The sequence below is a fragment of the Rhinolophus sinicus genome, linkage group LG03 (assembly GCF_036562045.2).
Source record: "Rhinolophus sinicus isolate RSC01 linkage group LG03, ASM3656204v1, whole genome shotgun sequence".
Classification (NCBI taxonomy): domain Eukaryota; kingdom Metazoa; phylum Chordata; class Mammalia; order Chiroptera; family Rhinolophidae; genus Rhinolophus; species Rhinolophus sinicus.
In genome coordinates, this window is record NC_133753.1 from 131,560,017 (window position 1) to 131,581,718 (window position 21,702).

General features: G+C 37.6%; 1 protein-coding gene across 1 annotated transcript in view; it reads left to right on the plus strand.

Annotated features, from left to right (window-relative positions):
* LOC109445533 (solute carrier organic anion transporter family member 6A1) overlaps window positions 1-21,702 on the plus strand; it is a 101,774-nt gene that overhangs the window by 16,310 nt on the left and 63,762 nt on the right. Inside the window, exon 3 of the mRNA XM_019727993.2 lies at window positions 20,701-21,271. Coding sequence (XP_019583552.2) covers window positions 20,701-21,271 — 571 coding nt within the window. The remainder of the gene's footprint in view (window positions 1-20,700; window positions 21,272-21,702) is intronic.

The following is a 21,702-nucleotide window of genomic DNA, read 5'->3' on the forward strand; positions in this document are numbered from 1 at the left end:
GAGGGCCAAGGAAAGTGAGGTTGGGCATCCTGGGTTAGGCAAACTGAAACATTTTTATGACAGGCCAAAATGGACTTGAATCTGGACTCCATCATTTGCTCTGTGAGTCATTTTGGACCAGTTAATTATCATGTGTATGTCTTAGTTATAAAATGGACATAGTATGTGTTTCATAGCAAGAACCTGATAATTAATATTATTATAGGAAAAGTGTATGGTGCAAATTGCCTTGAAGATACTGTTGGGTTGCAACCCTGGCCAGCAGCTTCCTGGGTGTAATCTGAAACTGGCCCCTATACTCAGGGGTAGGGAGAAACCAAAGAAAAAGGCAGATCCTTCTAGATTAGTAGATGGCAGATTTAATAAGCAAAGGAACGGGAACTCCTTGAGTGCATAAGACAAGTAGATTTCTGCATCCACCTGCCAAATCTTATAAATGTATATAGAGACCTTACCTGGGGTTAGTCATGTAGACAGGAGGCCTTAACAGGGTTTAGTCACGTACCCAGTCCAGACAGTCTCATCCCCACATTTCTATCTCAAGGCTGTGTCCTGGGGCAGCTACTAGTGCAAAGAAGTCAAGGCAGGACATATTCCAAGCACAAGGAAGGAAGTTGTGAGCCTCCAGTTGCCCGGGTCCACTTTGTGGGTCAAACCAGCCATCATGTCTTCTTGATGACCTTCCCCAGAAGATACAAAATCATATAGAAGAGGGGGTTTGGAATCACATAACTTTAAAAAGACTGATCAAAATTATTTCTGTTGAACCAAAATCAATCTTTGCATTAAACAGGACAAGCATTATACTGATTTCATAAGTAAGGACCTTGAGACACAGACAGATTCCATGATTTAACGATAATCTCTTACTTGGTAAGGGAAAATGCTAGTTCTCGGCCTCTTCTAAATGTTTAATCTCGTCTTTAATATTTAGCAAATATTAAAACTACTAAATTGGCCTGCAATTTGCAAGTTACAGTTTACTTACAAATACAATTTGTGGACCGATGTTTAATTGCAGTGGACTAATATCTGTTTACTAAACTTGGTCAACTGAACTTAGCTTATTCTCAATCATTGACTGTACTGTTGAAAATTGGGCACGGCCTCATCCAGTCATTGCTCGTGTCAGAGCTGACTATGGAAGGGCCAGTGAAACGACCTCCACTGACTTCTAACTCTTACTTAAATTAGTGATTCCTGTAGTCTTCCTTAAATAAAGTTCTTAGGAAACAATTTAGTTGTCAGATGATTTAGATTAAGTATGCACATTTGGATGTTAATTTTTTAAATACCTAAGTAACTGAAAGATTATACAAGATAGCTATAATTCAAAGAGACAGACAGAGTTATATAAACTTCATTAATGCAAAATCCCCCATGTAACAGAAATGTTGTTAGTGATCACAATCATTTAACACAGGTTATTCTTTTCATTTGTTTATTTAGTAAAAAGTATACTGCAGTTCTATACAGCTTTAAAGTAATATCATTATTCTCTTTTAAACATTTGTGTAATGTTTATTATATGTCCCGCACTGCTCTAAGACTCTTACATATACTAACCAACTTAATCCTCTTCATAGCCTTATGCGATAGGAACAATTATTATACCCATTTTATAGAAAAAGAAACTGAGGCACAAAGAAATTAAGTGACTTGCCCAGGGTGACATAGCTAGGAAGTGGCAAAACCCTTGTTGCAAACCCTTGGGATAGGGCTCTCTAAAGTCAATGCTCTTAATCTCCTTGACTATTTCTCACATGGTTTCTGCAAAGAAAAATTAGAATTCCTAATAAATTTACTAAGCACAGATAATTCTAATTAGGGATAGGGATTAATGTTCGTCGCATTCTCCCAAATCCCTTGAAAGTAAACATAGATAGCAGAACTTTCTATTAAAATGTTTAACAAGATATCTGAAATGGACTATGACAGACAAAATGTGAAGAGATTCCTGTGTTTGTTTTATTTTGTCTATTCAGTTGTCTTGATTTCAGAAGAAAATAAAATGTATTAGGAAAATAATTGATAATCCTAATGGTTAGTGCTGGTTTAGGACTTGACTCTTTCTATCCAGGACTTCTTTTTCTTTTTCTTTCTCCATGTCTTGGTTCTGCTTTCTTCCATACTGCTAGACTTTCTATACGTGGCATTAATGTTGACCCAGAAAACACCGGTTACATAATCTTTAGCGCTCCCACTCTCAGAAGGACAGATTCTTTCATTCAGAGTTCATATTAATTTCCAGAAACAAACTGATTGGCTCTGCTTGGATCAAGGGTCAGTTTCTGGAGTAATCATTAATTCCAGAGACATATGGTGCTTAATTGGCCAACCTGGGTTGGGATTGACACATTGGTAGAATCACATCAAATACATGAAGAGCAATTCCCAAAAGAAGAAGAGGATTCAGTTACCATATGAGGAAAAGCAATCTGTGTCACATGGTACTCATGGTTGCTTGAAATTCCAAAATCCCTTCAAGACCCTTCATGACAATGGCAATCATAATAGACATTCATGGACCATATTTTCTTATTTTCCCAGAGAGTAAGATAGTGTAGATGGATTATAGAGAACCTGTTTTTATTTATCATTATTAAAGGGACAAAATAACAACACAGTTTTTATTATTTATAATGGGTCCTAAATTGCTTTTGGTGATCAAGAAAAGTAAACTAATTTAAAATTAAAATATTAGAATATAAACTATTTGCAGCATATGTAATACTGTATATAAAACATGTCTAATGATATGTGATCTCACTCCTTTTCCTGGATCAGTTTCACTGTTTCTTTATACTCACTTTTATTGCAGCCATGGAATATTGGCAATTCCCTGGATGTGTTCTCCTTTTATACTGTGGTATGCTTTTACACGAGTATGTGCTGCTCTCTCTTCCTGCAATGTTACTTCTTGTCTGCCACATATACTCTTGGTGCCAAGGAAATCTACCCAGTCCACCACCCTTACAGCCTTGCACTGACCTTACTCTTACTCCTATTCCCGCCCCCTCTGCTCCAGCAATAGCTTTTTTTTTTTTTTTGATACAATTTTTTTTCATTAGTTTCAGGTGCATAAAACAATCTACAGTTAGATATTTATCATTTATATCCCTCACACAGGTCATCGCCCTCCCCCCATCCACTGTCCCTCTAACATCGCATACAGCCATTACATTTCCACTGACTCTATTCCTAATACTGTACTCCGCTTCTTGTATATATATATACAAACTGTAGTTGACCTTCATTATTGTTCGGCTTCAGCTTCAGGTGTGCAGTGCAGTGATCAGGCATCTACATCGTCCCTGAGACAAATGTCCATCAGATACCCTACAGAATCTTTACAACATTATTGATTACATTCCCAAAATTGACTTCCGTAACCCTGTGGCAATCTTGTGGTTACTGATTGTGCTTTCAGCAATAGCTTTTTAGACTAGGAAGACGCATGTCCTACTTAATACAGCAACCTCGTAGTACTGTTATCCTTACATTACATTTGAGGAAATCAAGGCCCTAAAATATTGCATAGAGCTGTTGAATGATGGAGATAAGATACAAGTTCAGGTAGATTAATGTCTAAATCCATGGTTTTATGAGGTCTGTCAACTAAGTTCATGAATGTGTTACAACAATATTGCTAACCTTTTTTGATATCAGAGGGATTATTCATTATGAATTTGTACCAACTGGACAAACAGTTCACTAAGTTTACTATTTGGAACTGATGAAAAGGGAGTGTGAAAAAGTTAAACGACCTGAACTTTTCGCCAATAATTCATGGCTCTTGCATCACGATAATGCACCAGCTCACACTGCACTGTCTGTGAGGGAGTTTTTAGCCAGTAAACAAATAACTGTATTGGAACACCCTCCCTACTCACCTGATCTGGCCCCCAATGACTTCTTTCTTTACCTGAAGATAAAGGAAATATTGAAAGGAAGACATTTTGATGACATTCAGGACATCAACGGAAATACAATTACAGCTCTGATGGCCATTCCAGAAAAAGAGTTCTAAAATTTCTTTGAAGGGTGGACTAGGTGCTGGCATCAGTGCATAGCTTCCCAAGGGGAGTACTTCGAAGGTGACCATCGTGATATTCAGCAATGAGGTTTGTAGCATTTTTTCTAGGATGAGTTCGCAAACTTAATTGTCCGACCTCATAATTACTCTAATATATTACCTCTCATTCAAGGATTCTTATTAAATGAGTGGATTAATGATTACTGAGAACCAGCTGTAATACTATGCAATGACTGACTGTGAAACCAAAATGGATATTAGTTCACTTAAAAAGAAGACAGAGAAGTCAACCCTTTCGCATTTCATGAATGTAATGTTGATTGGTCCAAACCTTTAGAATAATGTGAGCATATTTTTGTAGAGCAAGATACATGTTTTTGGGAGAAAATTTTGGTCTACTAGAACCATAGCATTTGATTTAAACACACACACACACACACACACACACACACACACAAAACCACCTTTTTATTATGTCCTGTTAATTCATTATATACATTTAATATTTAATTGTTTCCTTGAGGCAAGATTCAAATGTATGGTAACCTATATGCATTTTTATTTTCTTTCACAAAGTGTCACTTAATGTTTGTCCTTTGACATTTCAGGAGTAATGCTTTCTGACAGTGCTGCTGATATCAGTGTCTGCTTTGGATGGAAATTCAGCTTTTTTGTAATGAGGTGTGACACAATGCTGCTGAAACCTGGCACTGTGTGGTTACTTTTGCCTGATTAACACTGACTTTCAAAACAAACACTTGAAATGGGTTGGGTAATAATAAATTTTAAGGAATGGAAATAAAGAAGAGATGATGGGTTAATGGAAAAACAAAATGAAAACAAAAACCCTTAAAACTAATCATATAGTCTCTGTAGAAGCAGAATTTCTGTCCAAAAGTTAATAAGCTTTAGACCCCAAATAGCAGAAGAGTAACTGTATTTCATATCCAGGAAAACCTTTTCCTATGCTCATTTAGCAACTATCTTATGAAATTCCAAATTTAATCTCCTCATTGAAAGGATCATCATTCTTCCTAATTTGTTGGCTTCTCCCTAGATAATGCTAGATGTTCCTATTTTTATCTGAACTCTGCCAATTACCTGATGAATCTTTCACTGTCATTTAAATGTATTATTCACTACCAAGAACTTCATTGCCTTTCCTTTATTCTTTAAATAAATTGCTCTCTATTTTTGACTCTTCATATTATATATTTTGAGATAAATTGAAAATCAGTAGTCAGAGAAGAATAATTTTATTTTACGTTAAAATTAGGTCTTTCTTCATCATTTTCTTAATATCACATCTTTAGAATCACGCCTCTAAATCCTTAACTTGTTAAAACTCCTCAACATTTAAGGTCTCTTCAATCTGCTCACTTCACATAGATATGCAGAAATGAGAGAGACACATGAAGAACTGTTTCCCAACACTCAGGGCTCTTTTCCCATTCAGTTCTCCAATGAATCCCTCATTATTTTGGCAAATTCACCCCACTGCAAAGATATACTAGTATTGGCTGCCTGCAATATGCTCATGCACATGTTCCTACTTCTGTGCACTCACACTCCTTTCCCAATAGCATCACGGGGTTTGCCCGGGAACCTTAGCAATAGGTGATAATCCCAAGGATTCTGTTAAGGGTTAAATTTTACCCCTCTCACCTAAATTCATACATTGAAGTCCTAATGCCTAATACCTCACAATATGACCTTATTTGGAAATAGAGTTGTTGCAGATATAATTAATTTAGATTAGGTCATACTGCAGCAGGTTGGACCCCTTAGATAAGGTGACTGGAGCCCTTATATATATAGGAAATTTGGACAAAGACAAGCACAACAAATGAAGGCAGAGATCAGGGAGAGGCTTCTACAAGCCAAGGAATGCCCATGATTTTCAGCTAACCACCAGAAGTTAGGGGAGAGCCATAGAATAGATTCTCTCTCACAGCCCTCAGAAGGAACCAATTCTGCTGACATCTTGATCTTGCATTTCTAGTCTCCAGAACTGTGAGACAATACATTTCTGTTGCTTTAACCCCTCAGTTTGTGCTACTTTTGACAGCAGCCCTAGAAAACTAACTTAGAATCACACATACTTTTGGAAGACCTGATCCTAATGTTCAGTGACACTTGACGGGAATCTTAAAACCATTCTCCCACCTGAGCTCATATCAACCCCCACAATTCAGGTGTTATCATTGGGTGAATGCTCAAATTCAGCAGAGTCTGTACCTAGAACTCAACAGCAAGAAAGATTATCACTAAATTCATCTGGCATTTTTAATGCTAGGATTTTAGTGCTGAAGCAACTCTTCACACCTCAACTATTAGTATTATTGATATGCCTCTCCTAAACTCCTCACCGAATTTCCTTTATTGTCAACATTTGTAAAACTTAGTCTTCCACAATTCTGCCTGTCACCTTCTTCTCCTGGCTTTGGTCTCCTGGACCGTTCCTAAGCCCTGCCTTGTTGTACCATCATCCGTCTCAAGAGTGAGAGATATAGCCTGGGTTCTAGCGATCTGCACATGAATAAGAATGCATATTGTAGAAAACTGACCACGTGAGAGAGTAAATTACCTTTTTTTCCATTCACAGAAGAATACTGAACCCAACGCATGGGTTCACGTATGATGTTCCCTGGGTGTCCAAGTTAAATAACTTGAATGAGGAGTTCCTGCCTGTAGAATAATAATAGCACCTTACACACACTGAGTTCCAACTTTCTGTGTTGTGTGCTACACGAGGTACTTTGCCTGTGGATTTCTAGTTGGTCCTAATAGTGACCACCGTTCTCATCATTTACTGAGCATCCACAGTGTACTTGCATTGTAGTAGGTTCTAATACACTTAATTTTAGTTCATGCCCACTACAAAGTCAGGCATTCTTCTGCACGTTTTACAGATAAGGAAACTGTGTGGTTCAGAGATGTTAAGTACTTACAGTGGCAGAGTAGGAATTGGGACTGACAGGAAAATGCTCTGACAGTCTAGGACAAAATTACAAACATAAAAAGACCGACAAAAGAAAAAAAAAGAAGAAATTCAATAAACAATAGAAGTTTCTATTTACATTTCTGTAGTCAAAGAGCTTTAGTGCCCTACTGAGCACACTAGTGACCAATAGTATCTCAATTCTGAAAGTAACAGAATAATGAGATAGATTCGCTCTATATACAACCTACTACACTTGAAACGACATTGGTTACCCAATTCAGTTTCAGAATGTTTTATCCCCTCCCTCCCTACCACCAACCCCCTTATCTCTCCAAACATAGACATGGCCTAAAATGCCATGACAAGAACAGGTGAAGTGTATGAGGCCATTATGTGGCTCATACCGTTACTGTACGTTTTGTCCCATTATTTCAGACAAGTAGGTCTTTACTGGAACTCTGAGAATTGATTTCTATCCCCAAAATTGCGTACCCTGTTGAATTAATATTGAAATGTAATAGACTGGCTAACTCTACTGTCCTTGAGACTGTGGAAAATGGAGTTCCCTGGAGCTCGTAAGGTTAATAGTACTAGTAGTAGCATGATTTCCCCAGAGAGGCTGTTTCACTGTGGAAGACACTAGATTTATGGCACAGTTCCAAATAAAATTCTGGATTCTTTCTACCAACAGTCTCTTCCAAATTCATGAATCAAACGAAAGACAGATTCAGAAATTAATGGAAACATGAGTCTGAAGATCACAATTCCAAATGCCAGCTTGTCTTTTATTATGCAGGAAAAGAAAATATTCTAAATGGGAACTTAGTTTGATTTACTCCTCTAAACGTGGAAATCTAAAGATTATTAACACTTTAAATGGATCCTTTCTGAAGTAGTTCATAAAAAATTTGTTGGGAGATTTTCAAGAAAAATCAATAAATTAGAGCTAATACAAATGTAAGAAAAACGGTCATTATTTGAGGGAAAAAAAGGGGTAAAGAGCTAATCCATTCCTTTTCTTGAGAGCAAAAGAGGAAAAAACACCTTCCTGGATTTGCAATAAAATCAATTCAGAGATTCATATTTCCCAAAGACAATAATTGCACCTTTTCTTTATTTCTGCTCTTGAGACAATAGGACAAATAAGATTTTAGAACAAGAACTGGAAAAGAAAGATTCTGATTTGTCTTCATGCTTCCTTTCCTGACAGTTTCTTCCTGGTGCCAGTAGAGAAGAGCAGCAAAAGAAAGATTTTTAGCAAGTAGAAAACTGTAGGACCTAAAAATTTTTATGAAAGTATAGCACTTGACAAACAGAGAAAACTAAATAAAATGGTATCATTTTCCTTCTAGTTATAAGTTTCTATGAGTTAAATAAATATTAAATACATAGTATTATACATTTAGAACAAATAATTTTTGAGATCATCAGTAATTTCCTTTATTCTTACCTAACATTCCTTTTTCCATCCTAATTTCTTTTCTGACATCCATCTTCAAAGCAAAATGTGGTATGCATGCATGTATTCGCATTTACAGCATATGTAAGAGGTTACAGGATGGTGCCTAAGAATATGGGCTTTAGAGACAACTTTGATGTGAATCCTGGCTGTACCTGCTGGTAAGTCTGTCAGCTTGAACAAATGATGTTACATCCCTTTGTGCACATGTTCTCATGTGTAAAAAGCTAGGTTAATAATAACAGCTACTTCATGGTGTTGTTCGACGAATAAAATGAGTTAATGTGGTGGCCTAACCCCGGTACATGAACTACATGAACACTTTGAAGAGTAAGGACAGTTTTAAGGGAATCACTTTTCAGATCCTGAACTCCCCGTGTACTCTGCCTGAGGACTTGTGGCTGGAAGAGGGCCATATCAGAGGTGCCATGCCTGTTTCTTTCCTTTGTTTTCACTACTGTTCTTTTCTACATTCTAAAACAGGGCATACCTTTTACTCATCCAGAATCTTACTGTGCTGCTTTCACTTAATATATAAATCCTCCAGTGCCAAATAAAGTGACTATATGAAGTAATAGTGTCATGTTGAGATAGTGAGTGACACTAATGAGTAAAATTGTGTTTTTTTGCAAGTATGCAAGTCTGGTGATTTCCAGTTCTTTGCTTTCAAAAATTGAAGGAGGAGGACCTAATTGAGTTTTCAGCTGATAGGTCATTAGGAATAATTAGGGGTGATAAGAAGAGAGGTTTCTTCCACTCCTATCTACCGTTGGGTGTGAATAAGTTTCTTAGCTTGTCATGTGTCCCTGGTCACAATTAAAAAATATTTTAAATATATAGATGCTATAATATTTTTTAATTGTGACTAGGGACACATGAGAAACTAATGATATATGATATAAATGTATACCTATATCTATAATATCTATCTCTATCTCTCTCTCTATATATAGAAATATAGAAATATATATAGAGAGAGATAGATTTTTCCCTCCTATAATATCTATCTCTATCTCTCTCTATATACAGAAATATAGAATATACAGAAATATATGTAGAATGTGTATATATATGTATATATTATATATATATACACATATATATATAATATATATATATATAGAGAGAGAGAGAGGGAGAGGGAGAGAAAGATGGAGATTTATATTATAGATAGAGATATATTATATACCTATAGATAATATGTATCTATAGATATAGATATACATATCTATATAGAGAGATAGAGATAGATATGCATATAGATAATTGAGGATGATAATTATTGAATTGCTTTATGACCTAGCTTCAGCAGGCAGAAGTCATCTCTGGCTGTAGTCACAAGCCACCCATATTCAAGGGGAAGACACTTAGATCAGATCTCTTGATGGAAAGCCGTCCATGTCACATTGTGCTAGAGATTGTTGGGTGGAATGTATTATTGTAACCATCATTGGAAAATATAAAATAACTCATATTTTGAAGGGTAAAATCCTACAATTTTAAAGTTGCAAGCAGTTTTTTGTTTTTATAAATGCGGAAGCTTGAATTTGCCTTTGAGGTCAGCTATCTCTTTCTTTCTTTCTTTCTTTCTTTCTTTCTTTCTTTCTTTCTTTCTTTCTTTCTTTCTTTCTTTCTTTCTTTCTTTCTTTTCTTTCTTTCTTTTTAGGAAAGAAATTCAAACAGTTAAATAAGGCCTTGCCTATGGCAAACCAATATCACATTCTAAAATGAAGGGATGTAAGACAGTGAGGAGTAAAATTACTCTGCATTATAACTAAAAGGTGTTTTTCTATTTGGAAATAAAGCCACATCTCTGAAGTTTGTTTCCGTTGAGAATGAAAAACTCTCCTGTTTCTCCCTTTTTGGAGTCCTGGCTCTGAATTCTGGGCAGGATGATTATGCTGACGGACACGCATATGTGCAGGAGTTAAACCTGCAGAAGACTAGGAACTAAGGGTAGATACGTGGGGAAGCATTTGCTTTCGGATGGTTTGGCCAGGGGATTCTGGGACTAGTTATATGTAATGTCCGTCTTTGAGTTTTTCTTTGTTGTCTTTTGATATGCCAAGGACTTCAGTAAAGTATTGGTTTATGTTACATTACATTGTTTGTTTTTTTGTTGTTTGTTTATTTTGTTTTGTTTTCCTTTCTGCAGTTAAGGAATAAGCTTGTGTTAGGATGAACAACTTGTTCTGATTTGTCCAGGAGTTTCTGGTTTTACTAGTTAAAGTCCCATGTTTCAGAAAACCTCTCAGACCCAGGCCAACTGCGATGGTGGGTCCCTCTAGCTGGAGTCTGTCCTTGAGGTTACTTGTTGGGAGGGAAGGGTAACAGCCTGACGAAAGCTGGTTTCAGGTCAGTTAGTGGCAGCCGCCAGAAGAGGTCTGTCGTGTCTTCTTTACTTGAATCAGGCAGCACTTCAGGTGTTAATAAAATGCCAAGAAAACGTATCTAAATCTTAGAAATAAGCAGAAGAGATTAGTAGGTGTCCTTTCAGTGTCATGCTAGGCATTGTCTAGCTGGTCCACAGAGGTATTATCTGATTCTCTAGGAGTGAATACTTTTGTTTGACTTGCTATTTTAATAATGATTGGGATATTTTATACCTTAAATGTTGCTATTTATTAACTTGTAGAAGCTGATTCACATGATTGTTTTCTGATAGCAATATAAATGAATTTTATTTGATTTTATTTGAGCGATAAATTGATTTCTATCCTGTAAAAAAAGACAAACCCCAGAAAATGCAATTTTATTGCCCTGAAGGATCTTGGTTTTGTATTTAAATTTGCATTCTATTCTACTATCCTTTCTTCAAGCCACTACAAATACTTGGATTTTTTTTTTCCTAATTCTTTTTCAACCAGCCTCATCATCGTACTGGTTCCCTCATTAATGAGGTACATAAATATTTGACATTGCTAACTTTTTTGGGGTGAGCGATATTTTTAATTTTGAAGATCATGTTTTGCCATTAGAAATTTGTGGAATGTGCTAATATACCTCAGAAAAACCCTAGAAATTCATGGAGGGAGTGAACCTGGTAAAAGCCTGGGTTTTTGTCCTCACTCCCAGGGTTGGGGAAACAATGAATGTGAAGAGATTGGGGGTTCCTAGAGTGAAATAGTCTTTCTGTCCCTCCTTCATCTTCACTGCCAATCCCCCCAGCCCTTTAATCCTTCTCCCCTGTCTTCAGAGTTTTACTCAAAAGAGTCCGCCTGTCTTCGTGCACCCAAGCCAAAAAAGACAGGATCAGGAGTCTGCAGCAAAGAAAGCAAAGGTTTATTTAAGGAGTTGATGACAAGTCCAGAGACACACGTTAGCTATTGCTCTCAAAAACCTGTCTCCCCCATGGCCTCTAGTGGCCAGGTTATACAAGGGAAAATTCCTTAATGATGGTGACTATGGAGTTGGGAGGTGGGCTCTACTGAGTGGTCAGGGCTAAGGCAGGGAGCAATTAGTCATGGCTCCAGGTCCTGATGTCAGTCACAGCATTGTTCTGTCTCACTCCCAGGGGAGGTGGTCCTGGGGCCCTTCTGCTTTCATGAACCTGCAGCTGAACATAACTGAGGCCATAGTGTGATCTTTGTTTGACTAAAACTTTATTCTAGTTTGAGGTTTAGTCATCATATCCTAGTCATGGTTCATAGACCTGAAGCTTTATTCTTAAATGACTTTGACTCTGACCAGAACCTAACGTCTTAAGGACTTAATGACTAAAACGAATGGACATACAGTATATGTACAGGCAGGAGAATCTGGGGAAAGAATGCAAGGGAGTCATAGGCCTCTCAGGCTAACAAAGCTGGCCTGGATTAAGCAGAATGCATACTAAAGAAATAAAGTTCATGTGCTTTTACATGAGTCCCTTCTCTTAGCCAATGGAGTCTATCAATGCGGTGGCGTCACTCAAACCCAAACATTTACAACTCAAACCTTTCTCTTACCAAGATGCACCTCTTCTTCAAGCTTGATTATACCACATTCTGATCCCAGAAGAGTCTCTGTTGCTTTCCTCAGTCTCACCAAAGATGCTTTCCTAGGAAGGAGTTGGAGATGGACTCAGAACAAGAATCAAACTATACACAAACGTATGTGTATATGTGTGTATGGAACATGTTGTCAGGGTCCTGACCAGAAACCAGAAACCAGACACCACTTGTGGGAACAGAACCCCAGAAAGTAGTTTCCAGGCTCTCGGCCTCACATAGAAAGGTGGTGGCTCAGGTAGTAAATGACCATCAACTGTGATTGGATGGCCATCAGCTGTGGCTAGTTGGCCGTCAGCTGTAACCAGTGAGCCATTGGCCACTAATATAACTGCTGTGGCTACGCTAGCAGAGAAATGGGGGCTAGCAAGGAGACGGTGGCTGAGCCTGCAAGCAGAGGAGTGAGGGTTGAGAATTGTGTGACTCCTGTTTCCTGTGTCTCTAACCCAGCCACCAGCGAGAGTATAGTGGTATGACTCCCCTACCTATGTCTCCGTGGGTGTTCCTTTTTGGCCTCACCATGTCCTGCGTTCTTATGTGAGGAGCGGGAGCAGAGACCCCGCCTGACTCCCCGCACAACCCCACTCTACAAATTGTTTTTTAAAAGAGAAGTTAGTACCAGGAATTGGTTAAGTAGGTGATGGAAAGATTAAGAAACCAGAGGAGAGTGAGGCACCTTGGAGATTAGCAACAGCAGGAAGCTGCTCCAGCCCTTGGGCTGGAGGGAGAGGAGAAGGCAGTGTTTCTGCAGCTCACGGACTGGTATTAAATGGCAGATACTGGAGTCACGGGGAAGATGCAGCTGTTGGCAGAGAACCTCCCAAGGCAGCAAGAAGAGAGAAATACCCTGGTTTCTTCTTTCTTCTCATCTTCCCACAGACCAAACCTGTTAGGGTATAGTTGATGACAAAGCCTGGAAACAGTCAGCAGGGCTCACCCTTTTGAGACCAGAAGGGAACAGCAGAAAGGGGAAGAAGGAGAGTGAGAGGAAAGATGACAACACTGGTGCATTATTTAGTGGAACACATCCATGTTCAATACGTGTTCATTTGTTTCTTCCAGTTTTCAGTTTCACTGATCTTTAGGTTCTTTATCTTACTACTAGGAGGTGTAAAGAAAAGAACTTTTATAATATGCTCCAGGACCTTGACACAGGTCAGAAACTTTCTAAGAATATAAAGGGCTATTCTGCCTTGAATTTCTTGAAATGACCTGTTTAAATTGTCACTCTCTCAACTCCTGCATGTACTTCAATACTTTTCCCCAGTATCTCTCTCGTGCTTTGCCTCCCAAAGATCTTTTTTTTTCTATTTATAACTCATCTCTAAACCCTAAAGAAACAGAGACTTTTACCACTGATTCCACTTCCTCTAATTCTACTGCTGTCCTGTTTTACACGTACACATGCAAAATACTGGGTTTTGTTGGCAATACGAATTACATCCCCTTTTTGCCTGTTAGTTCTGAATACATTTAAAAAGTAGATACAGAAGTGAAGTAAGGAGCAAATATCAGCTGTACTGCTGGAAAAGCTAGATTGAAGAGCACAACTGGGACTCCTTTCCCTACTTTCACCAATTTGATAAATCAATCCTTCTTCTTGGGGGGTATTCAAATAATGACGTGGAGGGAGTGACCAGAATTAGTCCCCAGTGTTCCTTTCGGGGGAGTATAGGAGAAGGCCTCTCTGTAGAAATGAGAGAAGAAGGGTAATAGATGTTCTCATCAGTCAAATTACTTCCTACCTAAAATGTCAGTCAATCTGCTAAAACCGAATGGTGGGCCAGGTTAGCCCCATTGGTCATCAATTTGTATGTAATAAATCCCTGTCTTAAAAATGTGCAAATCAGGTATTCTTGATTAAAACTTTTTAAATCCTGATTAAAAGAGTTTAAAATTTTTCTTTAAAAATTTTTTGGCTTTAAAACTCAGTTTTACAAATATGATGCACTGTTATAAATGTTAACACCGTATAAAAAAAATACACTGTTGCACACAATATAATCAGTAACTCCAATTCAACACTCATAGAGTACACTCAGAGTATTGGAAGTATGATGAGGAACATTAAATCATTTCTGTTGTTGACGATATTTTCCTGAAAGAAAAGGTATGTAACAAATGTCACAGCATGTGAACTCTATTTTATATGTCTAAATTCATTTCTTTTAGATTTAATATAAAGGTGAAAGTATTTGCCCACTAGATGGCGGCAAATTAAATCTTTTAAACAGTATCTCAGATAAAGTAGATGGGAAAGGATGTTCCAGTTAAATTGTCAGAGTAACAAGTGTAGACAGAAACCATGATTTGCAAAATGCACTGGCAAATCAGATAAACTATATCAACCAAATTGTGATCACAGACTATCTATATTGGTCCCCTAAAGTCAAACTCTTTTAACACCAATTTATTTGGACCACTGTGTTCTAAGATAATACCACAGACAAACTGATCCAACAGTAACTGCCCACAGTCTTATGAGTTCTGAAAATGCAATCACTGACAGAGACTGCGTAACTTACAGATTCTGACCAATGTTTGCCAAAACCACCCCATGACTAACCCTAGCACCCCAAATCCTTTCAGTAACCTTTCCTAACTCCCTCCTTTGGTATTCATTCTCTCTTGCTGCAGTTAGACTTGTAGAGTTGTTCCTAGTGGACGTGGAGGTGCTCTTAAAGCTGGATGTGCTTTAATACATCAATGAGATATGCTATATTCAAACTTATTAAGGAATTATTTTCAAATTTTCTTATAATATTGAAATAGATTTATTTCAGGTAATATAAGTCAAGTCAAATGTTATCAACAGTACAAAAGCAAACCATCAACTATACATACTGACAAAGACACTCTCCTTGACCAAACTTTAGACAAGTCTTTCTGAACCCTCTTTTCAACTAGTTGAAACCAGTCTTAGCAAAAAATCCTGCTAAGTCATCATCATCCCCCCACCCTGGGTATCTGATCAAGTTCTTCATCCCCAACTTTGATGTGTAAGTCGTTGGCCTGTCCTTAGCAAGCATCTTGTTAGCAAGAATCTGCCTACTTTTGATGTCTCCTCCTGGTTATTTTCCATCTATTGACACCCTTAATCTGCTCTTTGGCCATAAATACCCATTTGTCTTTGTTGTGTTTGGAGTTAAGGACAATTTCTCACCCCTATTGCAATAGTCTTAAATAAAGTTTTTCTTATCATTTTAACAATTGTGAGAATAGTTTCTCTTTAATAATAGATGTTTTTTTATTTTTTACTTGTTTTTAAAACTTTAACATGTAACCTAACAATCATTCTGAATGGCTTTAAATGTGAAGTTAATTTTAAAGTGCCTTATTTCTAACAGGAATACATTCTTACAGGTCTTCTTCTTCACCATCTGTCTTTTCAATCAGCTGTATATTACTTCATTTGTTGATGACCTAAATGATCTTCTAGTGTCTTCAATTCTAGTACATTCAGTCATCTTGCACACTGACTTCTTAAGCTTCACTGGTTAACTAGTAAAATTTACTTCATGTTTATTTCAACAACAGTCTTTAGTTGAAAGACTTCAGTTCTCTCAGATACTTCTGGGTGACCCTTATTTCTGCCAAGATGTCAATTATTGAGTCACTGCTGGATATCTACATATTTATCTTTTATTCCAGCTCCTTCCCTTTTAGCATTGTTTGTCGTCTATAAAGCTACTTCAGAAAGGTTTAAAACTTGTTTCAGCTTTTAGCTTTCTTTTGTGTGTCTTAAACCTTACCTCTATTGTACCTCACAGCAAACATAGATTTAGGCAGTTATGCTCTTGCAAACGTTATTAATTATTTGATTCTATCAGTTCGTTAAGGATAATCTCAAGTTTTGCCTTCTCTCCATAGCCTTCTATGAGAACATCTGCTAATATTTTCCCCCTCAGTTGAGTCAACATCTACCCATTGGTTGAGGGTCTAACTTGTAGAGGGCTACGCATAATAGGTACTTTTTAATATATAAGTTTATGATTCTAATAATTTAATAATTATCATTGAATATTTACTATATGCCAGGAACAGTGCTAGACACTTTTAGTATATTACTTCTAATCCGCACAATAATCTTTCAAGTAGTTTATTATCATCCTCATTTTACAAATGAAGAACTAAGGGTCAGAATGTGCAGAAGACTCACCCCAAATCGCATAATAACTAAGCAGAAGAGTTGGCTACAAAGTCCATGTTTCATTCACTATACATCATGCTTCCTTCATGCACTTTCTCTTTGTTTCTCTCTGGGTTTTAAAATTATTTAGCATTTCATTTATCCAGTGGTTAGACTTATAATCTTAAGAAACTAAAGAGACTCATGGAAAGCCAAAAAAATCAAGTAAAATAAAACATCTGTAATCATTGACAAAAGTAGTACTTACAGCACTCACATTTTAAATATTTTTCATAGTAGATTGCAGTAATTTTCAGCACAAAACCTGGGATCTTGTTTTTTGTGTGGAATATGTAATAAGTTTGACTACACGATTATGGGAGATGGTATATTCGAAACTGTAGCAAAAATAACTACTCTCAGGAAGCAAGAATCATTTTTCAGGGTAGTTAAACAAACAAGGGCCATTTACTAAAGGCTCACAGTTCTATATTCCTTAATAGTTGAGGTCATTCCCATGTTAAACTACATTAAGTTGTACTATCATGTTGTTTATTTGTTTTATTGACTCATTTGTTAAAGAGAGTTACATGAATTACCCTCACTAGTTTACTTTAATGAGTAGTTCATCCTATATACATATTTAGATGTTTTAGCTTAAATTGATATTATGTGGAGACTACTTAACAGCACCTCATAAACATTTATTGTTTAACTCAAGCTGGTCTCTTGAAATAGCATAAGCTCTTTGAATCTTTAAAAGTGTAAATATTAAAATCATTTTGCATGTTTTCTAGAAGTTAACAAGTGGCTATTACATAACTTTTCAATATAGGCATTGAAATATAGCTACCAACTAAAGTAATCCCTGGTAAATTTAGCAATCTAAGAGTTAGGTTTTTTTCAAATTTAGCATTTCCCAAATTAGCATGTGTTTTATAACTCTAATCTATAATTTCTATGAAAGGCTGCTTTAAACCATAGATCTGTCTTTCAAGAAAATACATATGAAAATGCTTGGTTTAGTATTGTCAGAGAAAAAAATTGGAAACAAGCCAATACCATCAATATGGAAGTGGTTAAATAAATTGTGGTTAATTCATGTGATGGAATTCAACATAGACATTTTTTCTTCATATAAAGATGGCAAACATGGATTGCTAAATGTGATGTTAAGTAAGGTTAAATGTGCAAGGCAGAAAAAGATCCACTATTTCTTCTTAAATATTTAGACTACAATTCTTGTAGCTAGATGGTGGTGCCCTCTATTGTGTAATAAAAACTCCGTGGTTAGACATTTCTGCAATCTCTTTAATGCTAAGATTTAAAAAGAGACAACTTAGTCATTGATCTTGACTTTAAAAAACAAACATATTATAAAAATGGAAAAAAAAAGTTTATAGTAAAACATAAAAGATATTGAACACCAAGGCATCAGTTAAGTAATTAGTAACTAAAAGACTTGTTATTAATTCTGTGATTTAACAAATTCTAATCCCAAAATAACTTACATGCTTAACTTTCTTAGAATTGAAAAGGAACCTCTGTAATTAATTGCATTCTCCTTTATGGGAACCACCAGCTACATGTGGCTATTGAGCACTTGAAATGTGGACAGTCCAAATTCAGATGCATTGTGAGTGTAAAATGCACTTTAAATACTGAAGATTAAATAGGAATAAAAGAATGTAAAATAGCTCATTAAAAAATAATGATTTTAGAACATCGATTACATGTTGAAATGATAATATTTTGGACATATTAGGTTAAATAAAATACAGTATTAAATTAATTTTACCTGTTTCGTTTTATTTTTATGGTGGGTACTAGAAAATTTTAAATTATTTATTTGCTGACTTTTTATTGCTACTGGACAATACTGCTGAATAACTTGTTTCTTAGAGACTTAGAAACTTCAAACGTCTTATTTCTGGCTCAAACTAAAAGATTTGTGAAGAACCACTTATTACTTCTTTTTTTACTCCCTTTTGGACTTTGAAAAAATGATGTAATCAGAACAACAACCATAAAAAAGACAAATTTACATGGGCAAAACTTCCCCTGGGGGATCTGCATCTTTCCCTGGGGTTGCTGTTATGTTAGTAAACAACACTACAGGTGTGGCTGTCCTGACCTTCGAGCTCATGCTCTCTCTTACTGTGCAAAGGGCATTAGTAGTTTATGACTGTCACCTGCTACTTCCTGGAGTGATTTCTAGACTTTCATTTTTAAGGGGATAATTTTTTCCTCCATGTATATTTTAAACATCATTGGGTATTTAAAATATGATTATATGGCCATTAGTTGTCCCCTTGCATAAATAATTACTCAAATAATCATGGAAGGAAGACACAGGTCCATAAGGAACAAATCAGAATCAGAGGAAGGGAGACAATCTCTCCATTTTCTTTATAAGGTACTAGTATTACCTAAGTAAGTCATGCAGTTCAGAATCTAGAAATACGCAGATGTTAAAGGGTAAAATGTTATAGCTTGGAAGTCTAATATTTCTAGCTAAAATTAGTTCTTATAAAATCTGCTGTTCATAGAACGTTCTTTGTTCTCTGCATAGTTTTCCCAGGGTAAACCAAATCAAGGACATTTCTCTGGTTTTATCCTCACCTCAGTAACATGCTCAAATATGCTAAAACTTTCCCTATTACTAATAGTTTCCATGGGTGGGTAACTATAGGGAGTGGGCAGATCAGGAGAAGAGCAACTGCCCTGAAGAACAAAGAGGCTTAGCATTTTATCAGCATGTTCAAGATTTAGGGGTGGTGTTACAGGTATTCCCAAGGCAGGTTTTCACCACTACTCCTTCCCATCAGGAGGTGGGCTTCCCTTGTCCATATTTGGCCCTTGTCAGAACTGTCATGGCTGCATGGTGTGGTGATTTTTCCCTGCCCACAATAGTATTATAATCCATTACAATTTGAGGGGCAAGATGGCCTCATGAGTCACCAAAATCTATTTCTAGCTGGTCTGGTAGCTGCACCTTTTCTTAAGAATGATCTCATCTCCTCTTTGTCTCCTTTCATATCCTCCTTCCTTTCCTCCCCCCTCTCTCACCGCAGCCCTATTCTTACTGCATATGGTAACATTCCTACTTCTGTAGGGTAATACACCAGGGGTGCCAGAAAAATGTATACACACGACTTGTGTTCATCTTATGTTATCAGTATATATTGAGTATTACAATTTTATTACAGTTTTCTCCTTTCTTAAAATGTGTATACATCTTTTTGGCACCCTCTGTATTTGACAAACTAGGTCTCTTAATACAGGTGAAATTACATTTCCACTCTGCTAAGTATAGAATTCTGTTGAGGCAAATTCAGGCCTCATGTCAGTGGTGGGGTCTGTGGGACCCCCTTCCCTAGCAATTCTCAGTGATTCCCCCCCCCCCCCCCCCCCCCCCGATCTAGAGCTGGGTTGTTTTTGATAACACAATGTCTAATTCATGGGAGGAAAGATAGTTTCAATTTTCCTGGAATGTCACCCTCCTGACATATGCGTACATAGCCTGAATAATTTATATTTTGCCTAAGAAAAGAAAACCAATAAAAAGTTACATTTTTATATAAACAACACATACACTTAATATCCTGCTACTATTCTACATTCTTTCTTTTCAGTTAAGATTTTTGTACCTGGGTAAGTAAATCACACTCTAGGTCCCATTTCCCCTATTTAGGGAGGAAAATAATAATCCTTTCTGTTCTTGGCTAGAGAGAGAGTTTCTAGGACAATGATTTCTATGTGTAAAACACTGCACTTAGGCGCATTCATCGGGACATTGTTTTATGATCATTGCTGGTTTCTCCAAATGTTGTAGAAGTGTGTTTTTCACGTCTTCTGATTTCTCTTTCTCCTTCAACAATTTTCTGGTTGTTTCTAGTGAGATTATTCAGTTAAAAAAGCAAACAAACAAACAAACAAAAACCACCACTACTATAAAGTAATTTTGGGGAAGTTGGGGGACGGTTCCACTGTGCCATCGTTGCATATTTCTCTTTCTTTACTTGCTAATGAGAAAAGTATTAAATTTGACGCCATTAGACTCACTCTGGTGCTTCCTGTATTAACAGTTATCAGAATCTACTAGTACTAGCTGTTTTATTTTCCTCCCCATCCCCCACGTAGAAGCAAAGAGGAAACAGCCTTGGAAGTTCTCTCAGAGCAACTGTCAACCTCCTAGCGGGGACATTTGCCTCCTGCCAAGAAGAGACACGCTCGCTCTGGAAGCGTGGGCTGCAGGCACCAGTTCCCCGATATCTACGCCCGGGCGGCTGGTGGGTTGGCGCAGGCTGCGTTGCGCCTGGGAGCCACAGGCCAAGCAACCCGCAGCAGCCTGAATCACGCTCCAGCCTCTGCAGGTGCCCTTGGGCCATGCAGGGAACCCTAGCAAAAGTAGAGCCCCGGGCCGCAAGGGCCCAGCATACTGTGGCCTATGTGCCTGGGGAGAAAAGGAAGTCCAGGAAAAAACCCTGGTACTTAAGGATGGTTCCAGCTAGCCTGATCAGGTTCCGCAATGCCCACAAAAAGAAAAGAGGCAAGGCTGGGGTCGTAATCCCCATAATCCAGAAGCCCCAAGAGGGGTATGAAAATTTGGAGGGGCCTTGTGGTTTGGGCTCTATAGTCATTCCCAGCTTTCAGCGTTTTAATAACATCCACTGCTTCCTGATTTTCTACTGCACCCTGGTATTCTCTCAAGGTGAGCCTGAAGGGGTGGGGTGGTGGTGGTGTAGTTCTGATGAGGGCAGCAGGGGACCCTCCCAGTGGTTGCCCAGGTGGGGGAGGCCAGAGAGAGACCAGGCGGCACAATTTGAGGCAGCTGTACTCTCTAACATTCTCAGGTTAAACGGGCTGCCATCTTGGGTTTGGGCTCCTGTGATTGCTTTAATTTATCAAGCACCTGATTGACAGTTACCCTTCACAGTGTGAGTGATAGGAGCCTGGCCTCCAGATAGCCACCTGGAGGGAGTGGTGTTGAGTCATTGATGTTGTTTGGTCACCAACCCTGAGAAATTCAGGGTTAAATCACTTGGGGATTAAATAAAGTTGGAAACAGTGTCTGTGACCACCAGGTTACTTCTGCTTCTGCCCAGTTTTAAGCCTTACTGGTCAAGCCATTTCCTGCTTGGA